The sequence below is a fragment of the Simochromis diagramma genome, unplaced genomic scaffold (assembly GCF_900408965.1).
Source record: "Simochromis diagramma unplaced genomic scaffold, fSimDia1.1 OVJJ01000337.1, whole genome shotgun sequence".
In the NCBI taxonomy this organism is placed as follows: domain Eukaryota; kingdom Metazoa; phylum Chordata; class Actinopteri; order Cichliformes; family Cichlidae; genus Simochromis; species Simochromis diagramma.
This window is the reverse complement of record NW_024386982.1, coordinates 918945-939918: the sequence shown is the minus strand read 5'-3', so window position 1 is coordinate 939918 and position 20974 is coordinate 918945. Positions and strand designations below refer to the sequence as shown.

The 20974-nt window shown below is 38.3% G+C and overlaps 1 protein-coding gene across 1 annotated transcript in view; it reads left to right on the top strand.

Annotated features, from left to right (window-relative positions):
• map4l (microtubule associated protein 4 like) overlaps positions 1-20974 on the top strand; it is a 122850-nt gene that overhangs the window by 9753 nt on the left and 92123 nt on the right. The window contains exon 2 of the mRNA XM_040039522.1: positions 9999-10198. Within this exon, the coding sequence (XP_039895456.1) occupies positions 10009-10198 (190 nt within the window). The 5' untranslated portion in view covers positions 9999-10008. The remainder of the gene's footprint in view (positions 1-9998; positions 10199-20974) is intronic.

Sequence of the window (20974 nt, the reverse complement as noted above, 5' to 3'; positions counted from 1 at the left end):
TTAAATGAGTTTGTGTTTTGTTCCATTTGCGTTTTTGTTTTTTTGTGCAAAGTGCAAATCTATATGAAACAGGTCGATGGAGATGCAGCCAGGATTCAAATTTGGTGGAATGCAATGTCAAACCAAATTACAGTGTCCTTCTTGATCTTAGATCTGGAAAATGGAAACACACATCTTCCATTATTCTTTTTTCTTATTACTCCTACTTTCAATGTCATGGAAAGTGTTGCTACAGCAGCGATGTGCTCCTCTACTTTTTTGTGAATGAGCCTGGATGCACAGATGTATTTAAATGAATATATGTGCTATGTTGACTCATAAAATCTCATAATAAACCAGAATCCTGAATATAACCATGTGTTGGTAACTGCACTTAATACTGTAGCTACAAATATTTGTGGTCTTCTAAGCCAAACAGAAGTGCAAATGCATATGATTTTTTTGCCATTTTTAGCCACCAACGAGCACAGTGAATGTGGGAAAGTATATCTCCCCGGGGCCACTAACCTCTCCATTCACTGCTGTTACATCATTAGCACAGATTTAGATATTGTACTGTGAGTCATCACAGAGCTGAATTGACCTACAGCTTAGCTGAAAAACTGACTTGTATCTTTCTGTGTAATGAAAACAAGTGTTTTCTAGTCTGTGGTGAGATGATAACTTGACCAGATGTGTAACAAAATCAGAACTGTATTCATTCCAATTTTGTAAATCTATTTTAACCCACATACAGATGAGAAGTGAATGAAAAAAAATTACAGTGTAAAAGAAAATTGTGTGAATTCCATCTTGACAGTAACTGATAGTGTCCTGGTGTCCATCTCTCCACCTGGTTGCATTGAGTCTTCTGTCATGCAGACATCTGTGGTGAACAAAACAGTAATCACATAGTCACGGTTGCAAGCGTGAAGTGTTAAAGTCAGCGGTGTAGAGAAGCGAATCACCAGTTTTGTTTGTGGCTGAACTTGTGCTGCTGCTGTAGCTCAGAGGTTTACTTTACGTTATGGACGTAGCTGTGTAGTAATCACGCAGCAGACCACAGTCCACGGTTCAGTGCTTTTCAGCATACTTGCTTTATTAACGGTTGCTGTTCACACACTCGTGCTGCAGCTTTACAGCTCAGCCGCACACACTATACTTCCACTATACTTCAAGCCCCTGGCTGTCACCACTAATCTCACAATGTACTGGGCCCAGCTGCTTGTCTTCCTAGGAACACTATATGATATAATACTATATAATAATATATTAACAATGGAAAGTTATGTGCACACTGACATATGTTTAGGACATGCACAAAAGTACCACATTTGGTGTAAATCCCATAATAATCATTGATTATGAATGGTCAGTACAGTCACATCAGTGATGTTAACTTGGTCAAAACACAACAAGGGCAAGAGATGTTCAGCACCAACGGCCTGATAGCGAATTGAGTCTTAGTCCAACTTCTCAGGCACTCATGCTGCCTGTCATCATCATAGAATCAGTTTCAGCTGGGTCTTCATCTCTCTTTTTAAAATCTAGCTAGCTAGTATTGTTTTCCCTGACGCCTCTGTGTTGCATCAGAATAAAAGTGGTCAAGTTGTTTTCTGCTTTTGTCAGAACTATCAGTCTGGCTTTGGTTGAGAACAAGCGTAGGGATTGGAATTGAGAAGAGCTTCCAAATTCTTATCAATCTCAGCAGTTCCTGTTTTCAATGTTGGCACAGTTTTCTGATAAGTGCACATTGCAAAAATATATCAAACTCAACTTGCGCATTTGAGTCATATGCAAGTTTTATTTGTAGTCTATATCTACCATTCATGCTGATCATTAAGAGTGTAAAAGATGGATGTCATCATTTATTATTTGATTTCTCAGAGCTGTTGCTGCTGTATGTTTGGAACCAGAAGTAACATCATTTGAGTGAAAGAACATCAGTGCTAAGTTGTCAGCTAATGGTAGCTAGCTTGGTTGTCAAGCTTCCCCCTTTAAAGAGCTCCGGTGTAACACACAGACACACATATCTGCTAAGCTAAAATAATTTGCAAATAAATAATAGACTATAATGGTAAAAGGTAAGTGGACTGGTTCTTATATAGGGGTTCCCTACTCTACCTGAGCGTTCAAAATGTTTTATATGACAGTCCTCACTCACACAAGCACTTTTTTCTAAGTGCTTTCTAGCTACCAATCACACACTAATACTGCAATGGATGCAAGTTGGGGTTAGTATCTTGCTCAAAGACATTTGGCATGTAGACTGGGAGCAATCAGGGATTGAACTACCAAACTTACAATTAGTTGACCTGCTCTACTTCCTGAGCTTCAGCTTTTTTTTTTAAACTCTGGAGGTTGGGTCATACCCAGAAACATACACAGTTGCAATGATGCTGAAAACGTGTACCTTTTGTTCCACATGGAAAGTTGTGAAAGGATCAGTAAGGAAACTGATAAAGAATCAGACTACTGTATCAACAAAAAAATATCTACAGGATTTAGATAATATCTTGGTAAACTTCTTACCAAGCTTCTTGCTTCTGAAACACTTAGGAATCAGATTACTCCCTCCTCGAGTTGTTCATTAGACTACTCAGCTGCTTTACCTGTTGGTGCTGATAAACTGTTCTCTGACATGTTACTAACCCTAACCCTAACTAAGGTTGTAAAAACAGCCCGATGTACAACCTGTTCTTTGGATCCTCTAACAGCCTGGGCTATAAAAGAACTGTGGTCAGTATTAGGACCCTACATTCTGTTTCCCTTAAGTACTTCGTTGACAACCGGAGTCTTCCCTGAATGTTTTAAATCAGCTGTGGTAGTACCAGTATCTTGAAAAAGCCTGGACTGGACGTTGACATGGTTGCAAACTATAGACCCATCTCACATCTTTCTTTTTTGTCTAAGGTCTTTGAAAAAGTGGTTTTTAAGCAGTTCACTGAGCATTTGTTAACAAACAATCTGTTTGAACCTTTTCAGTCTGCTTTTAGACCAAATCACTCCACAGAAACAGCCTTAGTCAAAGTGGTAAATGATCTGCTGGTAAATGCAAACAACGATCGCACTTCAGCTTTATTACTGCTGGATCTAAGTGCTGCGTTTGACACTGTGGATCACTGTATTTTATTGGATAGGCTTGAACATTTTATTGGAGTTACAGGAAATATTTTATCATGGCTGAGATCTTACCTGTCTGGGAGGTCTCAGACTGTTAGTTTTAAAAATGATCTCTCCGAGACCTGGGCAATGAGGCATGGGGTCCCTCAGGGCTCTGTACTTGGACCATTGCTGTTTTCTATGTATCTGCTGCCTCTTGGTGTTCTTTTACGTTCTTTTAATGTAACCTTTCATTGTTACGCTAACGACCTGCAGCTTTATGTTCCTCTAACCTTTGGAAATTGTGCTGAGGTGTCTAAACTAGAATCTTATCTATCTGCAATTAGGGGCTGGTTATCGGATAATTTCTTGCTCCTAAACACTGATAAGACAGAGTACTTGTCAAAAAACTTCAGTACTTGTCCCAAAATTTCATCTTGAAAATTGATGACATAAATTGCAGGGACAAGGTAAAAAACTTGGGCGTGTGGTTCGACATGGTGCTCTCCTTCGAGTCTCATGTTAAAGAGATAACAAAGACTGCCTTGTATCATTTGAGGAACATAGCCAAATTCAAAATCAAGTTTTGCCAAGCGACATTGCAGAGGTTCTTGTCCGTGCATTTGTGTCTTCATGTATTGATTATTGTAATGCTCTTCTTTCTGGGCTACCAAAGAAAAGCTTTAGAGGTCTACAGATGGTGCAAAATGCAGCTGCTCGCATTTTAACAAGAACTGGGAAATTTGAGCGCATTACCCCTCTACTGAGATCTCTTCGTTGGCTACCTTGTTAGGTTCGAGCAGATTTTAAGATCCTGCTGCTCACCTACAAGGCCAGTGGATTGGCATCGTCATACCTCTCTGACCTTTTACACCTTTATGTTCCATGCCGTGCTCTACGATCTTAGGACTCTGGCCTTCTAAAGGTTCCCAGAGCCAGAAAAAAGACAATTGGAGAACTTGCGTTTTCTTTTCGTGCACCATATTTGTGGAACAACCTCCCTCAAGATGTTAGGCAGGCATGCTCTGTGGGGATTTTTAAAATTAAGTTGAAGACACATTTGTTCAACCTATCCTACATGTCTTAATTCTATGCCTTCTAGTTTTTAAATTCTTATTGTTTTTAACTTGTATTGTGTTTTTTACTTGTATTGCTATGTATTGCTTTTATTTATTTATCCTCTTAGTTTCAAATAGCTGTACAGCACTTTGTTTATTATTGTTGATAGTTTTGTAGCCCAGGGATTGAAGGCTACAATGGGCCTACAGTTGGATTGTAGACCCATTCTAGGTCCTGACATCCCAGTATATGCAGCTCAGGAAGTCCATTGGCGTATGAATGTGTGGGAATGTTAGATAGTATGCAAATGTGTACAGAAAAAAGTGCTTGTGTGAATGAGACAAGTTGTATAAATTGTTTTGACTTCTCAGAGTAGAAAAGACCTATATAATAACTACTTCATTTACCATATGACTGCTCTTTGGTCTTGCCCATAGTGGTGGAGAGGCTGGAATTGGAAATTGATTCTGTAGACAGGTGTGCTTTAATCACATAACAAGTTGAGATCAGGACTATCTACAATTGATTGAGCCAATCTGTGGGAGCCAAAATTCTAGCTGTATTGTAGGGGATCAAATATTTCACTCAGTGACATGCAAATTAACTTCTAACTTTTATATAATAGTTTGTTTGTTTTTTTTTGGGGGGGGGGTATTTTGGTTGATCTTCTGTCTCTCTCCAATAAAACTGCAATAAAAATTAGACACTAATTAGAATTAGAATGTGAGCTAACTTACAAATTCAATAGATCAAATAAACTGTGACAGTTAAGAATGTTGTAAATAAACACTTTCCAACCAACTGATAGTTTAATTGTTGATTTTGATTGTTAATAACTTTTTTGCATCACAAATCTTCATTTATAGTTATAAGAATGCATCAGAGTCTATAGCAGAAATGTAACAGTATACATTTTTAGTTTTAGTATGACATTTCCCTTTTTGTTTGGTTTTATTGGAGCAGATTATGTGGTCTGACTGAGCACTCTGAGCACTTTAGACAGCATAGCTCATTCACCCATTCACACCCACTGATGCAAGCATTTTTTTTTCTACTTTTTTCTACATAAATTGTTGTTTAATGTTGTAGTGATTGAAATGATGAAAAGACATTTTTGTTCAATGACTCTTGCAATTCTAAGAGTTACTCTATTTACTGATACTTCAAGATTGAAAAATCTATAATGCAAACTCCTCCCAGAAAACTTTGTCAGCCTGGTCAAAATAATTACAAAACCTAGCTAATACCCTTTTTATGTAAAGCAGAAAAAGGCAGCAATTTGGAAATAGAGCTTAATTGACATTATGTTTCGCGTTACCTCACACACAGTTACAAAAATATCCTCAGGTTAATCTCAGTAGCTCGGTACAGCAAAGTGTTTAAATTCCTACCAGTGTGTGTGTCCTAGCTTGTGTGAGGACTGCCAGTGGTTTGGAGGGTGAAGTGATTACGTTGCAGACGGTTGGCTTCAGACAGGGAGAGGTGGTGGTTTTCGGGTAGAAAGACAGTTTTTAATCCTTCAGACCTGAACAGCTCACTCAACAGTCTTACCGTCACTATCAGCTTTTTCTTTTTTCCTCCTTACTTTATGTACTGCTTTTTCTTTGCCAACATAGTAACATGATAATACAGATGTGTAGCACTGATGTTAAAGTTTATTCTAAGAGGGAACCCACTGATTGTAGCCATCCTGTTGAAATAATGTTGTTTGTAAAAAAACAGAAGAAAAAAAGAAAATGTGATTCACAGAATGTTTATTTGAATAGAAATTAATTTTCACATATTTTAAACTTAACTGTCTCTGTTTCGTGCAACTTTCTTGTAGTTGTCCACTATATTTCAACATTGTAATAAAGTTCACAGGTATAGTAACTGTTGACTTTGCAGATTACATGTTTAGAAAACTACCTAAAAACAAACAGAATATATTATTCTGCATCTAAAATGATGAGCATGACCAGCTGTTAACTTTACTTTAAAATTTTGGAGTGCATCACTTTTACTAGTACTAGTACTACCTTAAGATAATGTTATTTCATATGTATTATACATTGTGGGAAGAAATATTGAGAAATATATAAGCCAGATTCACTCTTCTTACAGCTCAGCTGTAATACAGCTATTACAGCTTATTCACTAGCCACTCATTAACTATGCATGCTGTAGAGGATGTAATGCACATTGGTTTTATCAGAGCTTTTTCATCTGAAAATATCTGCGTACTGCAGACATAAATAGACAAAAAGCAGCTTCAAACTGAGCAGAACTGCAGAGTCCTGTGATCATCTTTAGTGTTTTTATCATTGTTTTGAGTATTTCTCTGTAAGTAAATCTTCGTATTGAATCTAGAAATTATATACACTGTTACCTTCAAAATGTGAAGCTTTTCCATAATTGGGATTCTGGATAAGCTTCTGTATGGGTTGTATTTCCAGACACAAAACTTAATTGTTATTCTGTATAATTCTGTATGTCAGTAATGATAAAAAAAAATGTCTGCTATTGTGAGTAACAACAGTAGATAGACAGATTCAATGAGGCAAAAAAAAGTCCCCCCCCCCAAAGAACCCCAAGTCCAGGCCTCTGAATGTTCTGGCTTATGAAACCTGTCCAATGAAGCGATAAATATTGCAGTATAATACGCTAGGAGGGCAATGGAGGCTTCTATTTAGGGATAGTTCATTTTAAAAATTAGAATGATGGCATTATTGAGTACATCCTGATTGTGTTTGTGTGAGGAAGAGTCAGGAGGAATGTGTGACTGTGACACAAAGTACTTGGAATGAGCACTTTTGGTAAAAATGTATGTTTATGAGAAAAATGAGAGGAGAGTGAAAAAATAAGACATTTGCATGTGGATTAGCGCAACAGTGAAAACCAACAAGAGAAAACAAGACTGTTAAAGAACCCCAAAGTGACTCTCAGTTTGGGAATGTTGTGTGTGGTGACCACTGTAAGGTGTCTGACCCCTGAAACAATGGCCTACAGTTCTTCTCAAGGCCTGCTAACACTCTACTGTATGTCCTCATCCTGGCTGCTGGCCACAGAGTGTCAGTGTGTGTGTGTTTGGTACAGTTGCAAGACAATGACAGCTTGTTTGCCGCGAGTGTGGATGGAGGGATAAACAGAAATAAAGGACAGGGAGAAAGAAGAGTTTGTAATAGGGTCATGCTGTCTAAGTGTTGGGCTGCAGTGTGTATTTGTGGGATTTAGAAAGTTGTAAGGGGTAATTTCTTAACTGAACATATTGATTTAAGTTATGTCAGGATGAAGTGCATTTCATATTCTTATTTCCTTCCTTGATGCATCTTATTCCAGAAACGGTTTGTCAGTCAAATTGTGCCTCTGTGTCATGGATTAGTTTGCATCATATTTGCTTTTTATGCTGTACTGTATATTACCGCTCTACTTTTCTCCACATTGGAGCTTGCTGAACAGGTGCTTCAATTAAGCATTTAATTAAGCATTAAGATTCCTTCCAAATTAATACGATTCCCAGTAGGGCTGTTCGATATAACGATATATATTGGATGCAATATAAAAACATCTATCGTTTCAGTTTACGCTATCGTTTGTTTAGTGGTGTCGCAAAATAAACTGTTTATGGCAATATTTTTTCATCGTTTTGATGGTCACTGTAGTGGCTGTATTAATTTCTTAAAGTTCTCTCTTTCTCTTATATTTAATATAACCACACTACGAACGGACAAGCGCCTGTTTTTATGCGTTGCCTTTAGCAACAACGACAGTAAAACCATTGCGTGTCCGCTTGTTTATTTTCCACATAACCCTTTCACAATAAAGCTCAAGATCCTGTTGAAACTTTTCAAAATAAACTGAATCACGTGAAAGAGTATGTAGATTATTCACAGATGAGAAGCAAAAAAGAGCCGCCAGGTGCTAAAAAATAAACCTTAGACTCAAACGTTAGAACAGCCTTTTTCCCGCAGCACGCCGTATAATAAATACCCACAAAGAAAACGGCAGCCGTTACAACTTATGTCTAAAAATGTATCGCTTCATGCATCGGTTAAAACACTCGACTCCAGGTACATGACGCCCAGCTGGAAACACTTAACACAAGTCGAACTGCCCGAGATTCACAGCATTTACAGAAAATGTTAAATCTTTGTGATTTATATCGTTAAGGGGACGATAGATGTCTTATATTGGGATATGAGATTTTGGTCATATTGCACAGCCCTAATTCCCAGTTCCAGATGCACTGAAGCATCCCCACAGCATAATACTCCCACTACCATGTTTCACTGTGGGGACGGTGATCTTTCTTCGCACATAAGCAACATATCTGTGCTTATAGTTTCATCTCATCATCAGTAATTCTTTTTTTTTTTCAACTCTGAACTGATTGCTTTTGTTTTTGCCACGATGCTTTCTCAAGTAACAGTTCAGGCCCTTTGTGAAGCTTTTATATTGTGAGTAAAGATACTCCTCAGTTTTGACTAGATTTTTCAAGCTTTGAGCATTTGAAAGGTGCTTAAAAAGAAGTAAATGGTTCAATAAAAAGGTCTGTTTTCAAGTTGCTTATTAATATTTACCCAGGTAATCTTTTCTGAAATATGCCTGCTACTTTCTGTAGATAGAAATAATTTACGTTTTCTAAAAAAGAAGTCATATATTGAAAATCCCTTGCTCTGTTAAAAAAAAGAACTTGGGAGATTTTTTCCTAAAAACTGCCTGATAAAGTTTATAAGTAGGGATGGGTACCGGTGTCCGGTGCCATCATGGCACCGGTTCTGACATAAACGGTAGTAACCAGACCGAAAAGCAGCGCACATTTCGGTGCTTTATTCGGTGCTATTTTTTTCCTGAGCTGTGATTACACTTCTAGCCAATAATTTTACCGCTTCCGAGGATAGTAGGCGGGCCAGGTACGTGCGTTCTTTTAGAGCGGAGCTACAGGATTAAAAAATTTTGGGCCTCAAGGCGAAAGCGGTTCAAAAGTCTGGCTGTACTTCACAGCAAAATATGCAAACTCAGCAGCCGCAACAAGTGCTTTAAGCTGATACTGTGCTACTGTCAAAGGAGGGTAACACCAAGAATCCGATTAAACAGCTGCGACGCATAGCGTTTTTTTTTTAAAAGCCGAGAAATGCGCCCGTATTTGATAGCTTGCTGCGAGACCTCACCCCGTGCCACGTCGGGTGGGTTGCCAGTTATCGGACCCGGAGCAACATCCCCAAAACCCGAAGAATAGAGTTCCTTGGCCCCTAGCCCTGCCAGGTAGCAGAAATGATGAGGATGATGATGCAGCAGCCGTTCTTCTCTGCGTGAGTAGCTAATGGTCGTGTGTAATTTACGTTGAGTAGGCAACCACGTTATTACATTAATGCCATGTAAGGTGAACTAGCAAAAACCATCATAGCTACGTGCTGGCTGTCTTCTTGTTTGATGGCACGATGCTCCCTTCACCCTGCCAAAAGGCTAAAATGACCACCAAAGAAAAAGTGGAAAACAGTAAACATGAGAGGTTTTGGACACAGTTTGTGTTTTTTCAATTGTTTAAGCCACTGCTTCCAGCCAAGAGTGATTACCATATATGCTCACATAGCTGCAGAAAAGGCTAACAATGTTATCTTTTTACAAACACAACCAGCTGAACATGAGACGGTTTTGGACAAAGTTTGTGTTCTCCATCTTTAAGGCACCGGTCGAGCACCGTTTAAGCACCGGCACCGTTTCAAAAGTACCGATTTGGCACCGGTATCGGATAAAACCTAAACGATACCCATCCCTATTTATAAGTGTAGTGAGCAACATGGGCGCCTGACTAAAGGTGAAGAAAAATATCATTAAGCAAAAATTAATGTAAGTAATTTTGTCCCTTTTCTCTCCAGTAACGGGACTATGGACCTGAGCCTGCGAGATGCTCTGGGTGGAGGTGGCGGTGGCGTCCAAGGTGGGGCCCCTGGTGATGCCCTTCTGAAGAGAGACTTTGTGGCTTCACTGGAGAAAGAGAGCTACGATGACAAAGTTGGGGAGACGGTCTCCAAGAGTGACTACCGACCCTTACTGGATGGAAAGGACACCAAGAGCGGTAAGTTGCTACAAGCATTTAAACATAGACATAGTGATTTTCTTCATGTGATCTTCTGGCTGAATGGGTTGGTTGGTAACCCATTAGATATTTAGATATTTTGGCATCACTAGGGTTCAATTTAAGTTGCCTGCCTCACACTGGCGTCCAGTTCACTCTGAAAAACTGAAAAACACAACCTGTATTTACCAGTTGGTTCTGTAGAATGAGCCATCAGTTGATGTGTGCTAGCACTGAGATCAGCTGGGATTGCAACTAAGCTTGACTTCATGGCCTGCTTGAAATAACATTAGGCTTGCGGCGCTTTTACACTGAGTTACATCTTATCAATCTGATGGTAAGTGAAAGCTTAATAATGAAGCTGTGCCGTCTGTGTATGGCTGTTATTGTAGTGCGCCATATCTTAAAGTTATTTTATAAAGTCTACCACATATCTATATGATAATATATGTAATTTAATAGAAACAGAAAGGCAACATTATGGTACAGGACTCGGTGATTGGATTGGAGACTGTATGCTGCTTAGTTTTTTTGTCACGTTAGAAACCTGATCACTTGAAGAACCTCTGGCACTCAGCTTGGATCCAACACTTACTATAATTCAGTTTGACACCATCCTTTTTTAGACAGTCCGTCTCTGGGTCAAAGTTCATTTTCAGACTTTACCTCTTAAAGAAACACAGAAGAAATAGTTAGTTATAGAAATAGAAGAAATAATTTCCCAGGCAGCGTTGTATCCTTTGTGACTGCTAACATATTATTAACTTGACACCTTTTGAAGATGATCGGTGAAAGAGTCACCTCAGATTTGTCCGAAGCTGTAGGAAAACGTTAGTTAGTGTGGAGGCGGCTGGATCTCAGCGAAGTAATGTAGCACAGATAAAGTTCTGTTAACTGTTCATAATATCAGACAAAATGTGCTGAAAAAGTAAAGCAACTTGAAGCTGACTTGGCCTCAAAATGATAATTTGTCACGCAAGCCTGTAATTCAAATGAAAATACCACCAAAGCAAGGTTTGACATGACCATGTTAATCTTCCATAGATGTTGAGTTGATCAAAACTGTGTTATGAAAATGGTGGAGTACAACTGTCCTGTTAGTTTGGTAATGTTTCCTGGCTTGCGGTACTATAATATGGAGAACTGAAGACATATCACTAGATGTTAAGAACGACGGGTGGATAGGGGAGGAGATTTTGATTGCTTTTTGTCAGCACAACGTGTCTGACACACTTGGTTACTGACTTTTAATAAATAAATAAATCTGAGATGCTTGTAAAAACGTGTATACAGCAACTGTTGCCTGAATATTTTTCTGTGATTCATTCCCTACATCATGGTAAATAAATATGGTAGCAGTAGATATTATATAGTGGTTTTAAAGTATACAAACATTGTCTATGAGGGTGCAGTGGAGAGATAAGCTTTGAGACTGCTTGCCTTCCTTCCATAATTGAACCATAGAGAAATGAAAGAAGGAAATGTTAGGGCATCAAGGTTAAGAGCAAAGTAAAATGGATAGCTAACTACAGGGTGTGAGGAAGAGAACACTGAAGGAAGGACAGCAAAGGGGTCATCCAGTCTGCAGAGTTAAATAGAGAAGACACAATAGCTTCATAGACACACAGAGACATGCATTATTATAGCCTTGAGAGAGGGATTTATCTAAATTTCAAGGTGGCTGATTTGTGCTAACAAGGGACTACAGCAGTATTTCAGTTCTGTTGAGTCTACATGTAGAGTCTATAGTCGCTGTGTGGGCCTGTACCAGTATCCAGGGTCCCTTTACAAGGTAGTTTTTTTTCCCGTTTCAACTGGCAAATGCTGGGTACTGCTAAAGCAAAGCTAACCATAACCACAGATTGTTGGGTAATGTTTGTATGTTTTACATACACCTGTGACATTTATTTATCTGTGGTATTACCGAGCACAGCATGTAGACCTACTGATAACTGTTCTGTACTCAGATTTGTTAAACTGTCAAATGGAAACAATGGTTATGGATATGTAGTGATACATTAGATGGTAGAGGTGGCCTCCTCAGGTCACATATTTGGCACTAGTTAGGAGGTCTCCTACAGCTGCTGCTCCCTCGTTCCTCTTTTTAAAAGAATGATGGAGAGGCTTTTCATAGAATTGGAGTTTATAGCTATTTGGTTAATGCTACCATGGGGCCAAGCTAAAGAGGTACTTGGAAACCAAACATCCATTAAGAGAGAAACTTAGCCTTCTTTAGACAAATGATTGGTATGAACCAGATACAGCCAGATGGTTGGATAGTAGGAAGTAGCCATTTGCAAATAAATAAACAAAAAGAAATAAAGAATTAAGAATTTAATGCTGGGCCCCCAAATGGGCAATCAGAAATATGACCAAAACCAAAAAAAAAAAGAAGAAACAAGACAAAACAAACAAGAATTAACAATGTCACATAATATTGCACAGATATGAATTTAAAAAATACCAGCGTATGTCCTTATTTTACATAATCACTTATTTCAGTTATATTTAGTTAGCATTTGTTTCACAGATTAATGGTCTATAGATTTAGGGAATAATGAATCTAGTAACGAACCTCGTCCCCTATTCAGAATTCATGCTGGCTGAAAAAAGAATAACAATAACATTTCACTAAATAATTCATTGTTAGTTATCTTTTGCATGATAATGAAGATACAGGGAGTGCAGAATTATTAGGCAAGTTGTATTTTTGAGGAATAATTTTATTATTGAACAACAACCATGTTCTCAATGAACCCAAAAAACTCATTAATATCAAAGCTGAATGTTTTTGGAAGTAGTTTTTAGTTTGTTTTTAGTTTTAGCTATTTTAGGGGGATATCTGTGTGTGCAGGTGACTATTACTGTGCATAATTATTAGGTAACTTAACAAAAAACAAATATATACCCATTTCAATTATTTATTTTTACCAGTGAAACCAATATAACATCTCCACATTCACAAATATACATTTCTGACATTCAAAAACAAAACAAAAACAAATCAGCGACCAATATAGCCACCTTTCTTTGCAAGGACACTCAAAAGCCTGCCATCCATGGATTCTGTCAGTGTTTTGATCTGTTCACCATCAACATTGCGTGCAGCAGCAACCACAGCCTCCCAGACACTGTTCAGAGAGGTGTACTGTTTTCCCTCCTTGTAAATCTCACATTTGATGATGGGCCACAGGTTCTCAATGGGGTTCAGATCAGGTGAACAAGGTGGCCATGTCATTAGTTTTTCTTCTTTTATACCCTTTCTTGCCAGCCACGCTGTGGAGTACTTGGACGCGTGTGATGGAGCATTGTCCTGCATGAAAATCATGTTTTTCTTGAAGGATGCAGACTTCTTCCTGTACCACTGCTTGAAGAAGGTGTCTTCCAGAAACTGGCAGTAGGACTGGGAGTTGAGCTTGACTCCATCCTCAACCCGAAAAGGCCCCACAAGCTCATCTTTGATGATACCAGCCCAAACCAGTACTCCACCTCCACCTTGCTGGCGTCTGAGTCGGACTGGAGCTCTCTGCCCTTTACCAATCCAGCCACGGGCCCATCCATCTGGCCCATCAAGACTCACTCTCATTTCATCAGTCCATAAAACCTTAGAAAAACCAGTCTTGAGATATTTCTTGGCCCAGTCTTGACGTTTCAGCTTGTGTGTCTTGTTCAGTGGTGGTCGTCTTTCAGCCTTTCTTACCTTGGCCATGTCTCTGAGTATTGCACACCTTGTGCTTTTGGGCACTCCAGTGATGTTGCAGCTCTGAAATATGGCCAAACTGGTGGCAAGTGGCATCTTGGCAGCTGCACGCTTGACTTTTCTCAGTTCATGGGCAGTTATTTTGCGCCTTGGTTTTTCCACACGCTTCTTGCGACCCTGTTGACTATTTTGAATGAAACGCTTGATTGTTCGATGATCACGCTTCAGAAGCTTTGCAATTTTGAGACTGCTGCATCCCTCTGCAAGATATCTCACTATTTTTGACTTTTCTGAGCCTGTCAAGTCCTTCTTTTGACCCATTTTGCCAAAGGAAAGGACGTTGCCTAATAATTATGCACATCTGATATAGGGTGTTTATGTCATTAGACCACACCCCTTCTCATTACAGAGATGCACATCACCTAATATGCTTAATTGGTAGTAGGCTTTCGAGCCTATACAGCTTTGAGTAAGACAACATGCATGAAGAGGATGATGTGGACAAAATACTCATTTGCCTAATAATTCTGCACTCCCTGTAGTTCAGCATCATCATTAATTCACATATACTCACAGATTTTTCTTTAATTCAGAATGGTTTAAGTTGATATAAACAGGGACAGCTCATGTTCCTCAGATTATACTCTACATATCCAGGCTATCAGGGATCTTCCTGGGACTGTGTGTCGCTTTAAAGATTGCTTTAAAGTGTACATGACACTTTGGCTGACCTTGTCTAGACTGAAACTGGCTGTAGGATTGTCTGTCTTTTCTCTCAGGCTTGTTCTCTGCATTTTTTCATAGTTTCATTTTTATTTCACTTTCTCTTTCTCTCAGTTTCTGTTCCATCCCTTTTTTTTGTCTCTCTCCCTTCCTGTCATTGTCATGCTGTGTCGGTCTGGAGACAGTGCTGCCTTAGCATCATTGCCTTCACACACACACACACACACACCCACACACACACACACACACATACATGCTCACACAAAGCCATAATTAGCACCCACCTTGAGGCACAGCCTCATCCATCGAGTCGAAAGTGAACCTGTCTGGCTTTTAGTGTTTTACTTGCAATAATCCAGAGCTTTAAGGAGCCAAAATAATGCATAAACCCTTGTCTATGGCACTAATATGGCATGTTGGTAACTAAAGGACATATACTCGATCTTCCCCTTGCTCATACCCGCACACCCAACCCAGTACTGTATCTCTCTTTAGCAGAGTCAAGTGATGTCTTTTCACAGACGTCTATACAGTCTGACCTTTGCAGCCAGAGGAGTTGTCCTCTGTTGGGTATGAGAAACAATGGAGTCTACCTCTAACAGGAGTTAACCCTGATGATATCAACATGGTTTGATGATTTATAAGCAGTTTATTATGTTAACATTTTAGTTTGCCTTGCACAATCAGTAGTCTGATACAAAACTCTTACTCTGACCCCCACAAACCAAGCCTAGTCAAGTGCTACAGGCAAACAGAATTATGACTGTCAGAATGAATGCTGCAAGAGTTGTGAAAAAGCTACATTTAATGTATGTTTTAATGTATGTTAGGCCTGTAAATGGTAAGTAGAGTTGATCTCAAAAATGAAAACTATGCATATGTTTAGTACAGTTTTTCCAGGCATAATTAGTGCACTACTAATATTTTAGCTTTTTTGGTATTTTCTTAATTCATAGGCTGGATGAAAGTATAGTTGACTTCATTTTTGTGAATAAAAAGATCTCTGCATGTTTCATTTGTCATATATCTGTCCCATTGTGGAAAAAGATACATTTGATATATGAAGCCAAAATTTTGCAGAAGTCACTGGAACATAAAATCTTTATTCAAGTTAGAGATGGTTGACCAGAAAAGGTCTTAAAACTGTGATGAGTTGAGATGGAATTGCCCATGCATGAGATTCAATTTTTTCAATTAATTTCAATTGAAATGCAATTCAAACATTAGCTTCAAGGCATTATATATTGCAATGTAAAGTAACAGATAGCAACCCCACCAATCAAAGGACCCCTTATGAGCAAGCACTTGGCAACAGTGTGAAGGAAAAACTCCCTTTGAACAGGAAGTAACCTTCGGCAGAACCAAGCTAAGGGAAGGGCAGCTATCTGCTGTGACCGTTGGGGGGTGAGGGGAGGGAGACACAACGAGAACATCTAAGCATTGGTGACTATACGCAGTAGGCCTGTAGGTCATATGAGTGTTCCTGCCCAAGAGAGAGGATCATACTGTGTCTGAGAGCAGATGTTTTACCACAGGGGTTTCTCTGATGTTGTCATATCACAACTCCTCAAATGCATCAGACACACAAGTGAGACCTGAAATGTCCATTCGAGGCCGACTTTTTTCCATGCCTAATTGAAGCCTAATTGAAGAAAATGCAATCTAAATACAAAAGTTGCACCCAAGTTAAAATAAGTTATTCATATCTTGATTTGCTGTTCGATGTTCCAAACTTCATTAATGACAAACCTGTCAGTAAACTGTTCAATTTGAGTTGCTCAGTCCAGTTGTTAGACTTTATTATACACTGCTGTCTTCTTTTATAGAGTAAAAAGTAATCGAAATTGTATAAAAATATTAGCAGCGCAATTTTCAGATATATAATAGTTTAAATTAGAGGTGGGTGGTATAAACGGTATACGGTAGAAACGATATGAATTTGGCCAATGGTAGAGATTTTGACTATACCGCTCTACCGCGATAGCGTATGTTGATGGTGTCATCAAGCTGCGCCTGTTTTGGTTGAAAGTATTGCAGCGGCTGCAAGCAATATCATCTGCAAATTATGCCGGGTGACAGTAATAGCGAAGAGATGAAACACGTTTTGGAATATGAAGAAAGCCAAAAACTGCGCTTCCTCCACTTCCGTACTATTGATTCATTAATGTTGAATTCTCTCGCAGCTGCTCTATTCCCATGTTGTTGCAGTATATTAATGACTAACCTCGTATTGTGGATGGATTATCTCAGTTGTTCTCCTGACTGAAGTTTGGTCCATTTACAGCATCCTGCCATGCGATTGCATTTGTCCCTAACCATCGGGAACCCTCACGTTAACTTGTATCGAGTGGAAAAAAGTTAGTGTTCATCCTCCAGCTTCACTGTGTTTATGTTACGCTAACATAGCTGTGTCGCTAGCGATCATGTAGCACATCATTATATACCAGCTAGCCCAACTTCAGTAACCCTACAAAAGTCACTGCTCTTTATTTTCTGTCTTCATTTGTGTTGGAAGTGACAGCAGAGCTATACTTCGAATTTTTCAGTCAATACATGCTATATCATGCTTAGATGGAAACTAGCGAGCTAACTTCCTGCTAACTTCCTGCTAGCTTCTAACTCCATTAAATTTAATAAATTCTGTTTTCATGGATTCCTGGATGTTAAACTTAATTGTTACACCTTGTAAAGCAGCAACTCTGATCATGTTATTAAAGATGAAAGAATTTAGACAGTTTTTAACTCTCAGTGATGCCGCAGTGTTTGTTTGACTTTGGAACCTATAAGTTTTGGACCCAGATTACTCTGTGAGGCTCCTGACTATGGTAGCTGTAATCCTCCAACAATCCATCAAGCGGTGCGGCTTCATAGCTTACCAAAGTCGTACTAAAACATTTTTGACAGATTTTTGAGCGCCGTGTACCACATATAATCAGTTCGAGGTCAGTAAGCACAACCAGAATTCATACATTAGGCGCACTGTTGATTTTTGAGAAAATTAAAGGATTTTAAGTGTGCCTTATAGTGCAGAAAATACATTATGCAGAAGAAAAGAATAGATTGCGATATATATCATTACCGCACATGCTTCAAATTATACCGCAATATGGATTTTAGGCCATATCGCCCAGCCCTAGTTTCAATAGTAAAACAATTTAATAGTAAACACAATTAATCTTGTATTTAGAGTAGTAGTTCTCTGGAATTACAATTCAAAGACTACTTTCTTAAAGCAACTCGGTAACATAATTCATAAAGGACATTGAAAGCTGTACTCTTTGACCTGTTCATTAAGAATAATTTTTACAACTGAATAAAAACATCTGTCTGCACTGATTACAGTGACTTTGGTTGTTTTTTGGTTGATCAGACTAAAAACCTACATGGCAAAAAATCTGATTCTGGATCATCAGTAGTAGCCAGGCCAGTCAGTAATTTGAGTGGTATACCAGAAAATACATTGCATTACATTTCCAAAAAGTAGAAGATTTCAAAGTTAGGAGTTTTTCTCCAGGAGGATTTATATCAGCACTTCTTCCAGTTTGGAGGAGCGCTTATTTGATAGGAGAAGAGGAAAGAGGAAAGAGCCAATATACAATCTGTCAAATGGACAAAAATGAACTCTAACAGCTGCCTTAATGTTATACAGGATAAAATGCTGCTTTAACATGGTCAACATTAAGAGAATAACACAACTTGACTGCAGTTCAAATACATTCTATATTAAGAGGAACTTGGTGAATCATTTTTACATAATGACTTGTTAGACTGGCACATTGACATCTCTAGGTGGATGGTGAAGACACGTCAGACACAATATCAATCAATGTCTCAGACAGGGGAGTTTCTCTTCAGCTTCTGTTTTCTCTGCTTTTTTAACTGCATTGTTTTTTCCATGTCCTCCGATTTCTGTTATTCAGTAGTAGCAGGTGTTTACTCTTCCTTTTGCTGTGCTCAGCTGGGATGAAGGCCTTTAATACACCTTTTTGTAATATGAGCTGAATATGAAGCCAGGTGCTCATGTGTCCTCAATGTCACTGAGGACAGCATGCTTTAGTTCTGCCTCGTTTTTCATCCTCACACCTCATTTTACACAAACAGCACCTACTTTACTGCTTTAGAGTGGACTGAACATGAGTGGCCTTATCTCACTTTACACATAGCAGCGGAAAGATCAAGACCAGTACAATCAGAATTCTAATTCAAGAAAGAAAAACAGAGTATTAAGTGTAGTTCAAACAAATAAATATCATATATAATAAATAATTAAATAAATAATTATTATATTAAATTAATATAATAATAATTATTATATTAATTTATTTAATTAATGATGCCTTAACACCAATTTCTTGTCATCTCCTCTCAACCAGGCACATGATAATTTACCAGTGCATAGTCATGACCCAGTGTGGAGTACTCTCAGCATTTGTTAAATCTAGATTTAAACATATATATACTCTTTCAAGTCTAAGGTTTGACACATCAGGAGTTATACAGTAAAAAGAAGTCATCTGGACCTTCTGCAACATGCGCACTGTAAGCTAAAGTAGCTTTGCATGATTCATGGTTCAAAATAATCCTTACTTCATGTTCTGACCTACAGTAGCATCCTCTCCACTGTACTGCAACATAAGCCCACTGTAAGTACAAAATACTTTCACAGTGATGAGACTAAAAGTCATACAGAAACATCCTCGCTTGAGGATCAATAAGCTATTGAATCATGGGGTACACTTAGTTTACACACCGCTTCTACATTTTGTTCAGTAAATAAAAACATGATGTAATATATCATGTGTTGTTTGTCTGATGTTGCATTTAAAGTAAGGTGATTTTTTAAATTAAAACCTGTATATTCTTTTTACAATAACAAGAGATTAAAAACACTTTATTATGTATCTTTTAGGCCTGATCTTGTCATAGTTATTGTACTAATTGTGTATGTTTCATCGTTTGTAAGCACAAATATCTAAAACCACTTTATAGAAAAACATAATTGTAATGAGTAATGAGCTGCCAATGTCTTCTCTGTAATTTTTTAGTCTTTTTTTCTGTGGAAGTAAAATTTCTTTGTAGTGTTGCTTTTTTTTTTTATTTCTTTGGTAGTTAAATGTCTTTACACTGAATGAAAGGGGAACAATTTGGAGGTGTTTTATTGAAATGATTTATTAATTGTAATTTTAGTGTTCTGGCCCAATTTAGGATTAAACTGGACTGAATGTGTATAGTGACTTTAACAGCAGAGTGAAGTTTACCTTACTGTGGGCTCATGGTGTAACACAATGGATAGGAAGCTACTGCAGTCAACTCATGTTTTTATCAAGCTGGGATGTGGCTGTGTTTGTTGAGGCATACTAACACACCCCTGCAGGAGTATGCTTTTACTGTATGTGTGGTATCACAGTACAGGGGAGGGAGAGAGGAGTGACCTTCTTGGAATATTGTGTGTGTTTGTGTGTGCCTGTGTAAAAAGAAAACACCCAGTGAGAATGTGCGTTTGCATTTGAGGCGTTTTGCATTCCTGAGTGCATGCATTTGTATGTGTATGTGTGTTGTGCTACGGGACCTTGAGGTCATATGCAACTGCAGTACAGTGGAGGAGCAAAGGCAGCAGTGAGGTCATCGCACACACCTTGGCTGTCACTGTCAATAATAGGGATGTGTGTGTGCTGAGTTCAGCTTATCTGTTGAAGTGAATATGACATAAGCGAAGCTTTTACAGCACTTCTGGAAATGGCTGATTGACTGACAGCTGAGCAAATGTGACATCCTAAAGCCACCAACACAGACAGAGCAGTTTTCAAACTCAGATGGCTTTTACTGCAAACTTTGAGCTCTGTTAATAATAATAATAATAGTAATAATATTAAGAATTATTTAAAAAAAATGTGAATAAAAGAGAAAAAGTCAAAGTAGAATTTGTTTATTACAACTTGGCTCTAAATTAAAATAATTCAATTGTACTCCACAAGGTATTTTCTGACACATGGGGGCATAGTGAGATCTATAGCAATATATACGCTTTATTTATCACCAAAACTTTGGTGACTGTTAATCAACCAAAACATGAATAACAAGCAAACTTAATAATAGAAATAAAATAATTTCAGATTCAGTTCTCACCATTCAATTTCAGTTCCAAAATTCAGTTTTTTGGGACTTATATCCGGTTCCGGTTCAAGAGTAATCAACCGCAGATTAATAGAACTACGTTTTACTAGCGGACCGAAAGTGTTACTGACGGGAATCTACAGCGTCTTGAGCTGAATTAAGACTTCAGAAGTCATTCGTCATGTCGAATGACCAGCGGATAAACTCTCAGGTTGGTAATAAATGTATTACATGTATAA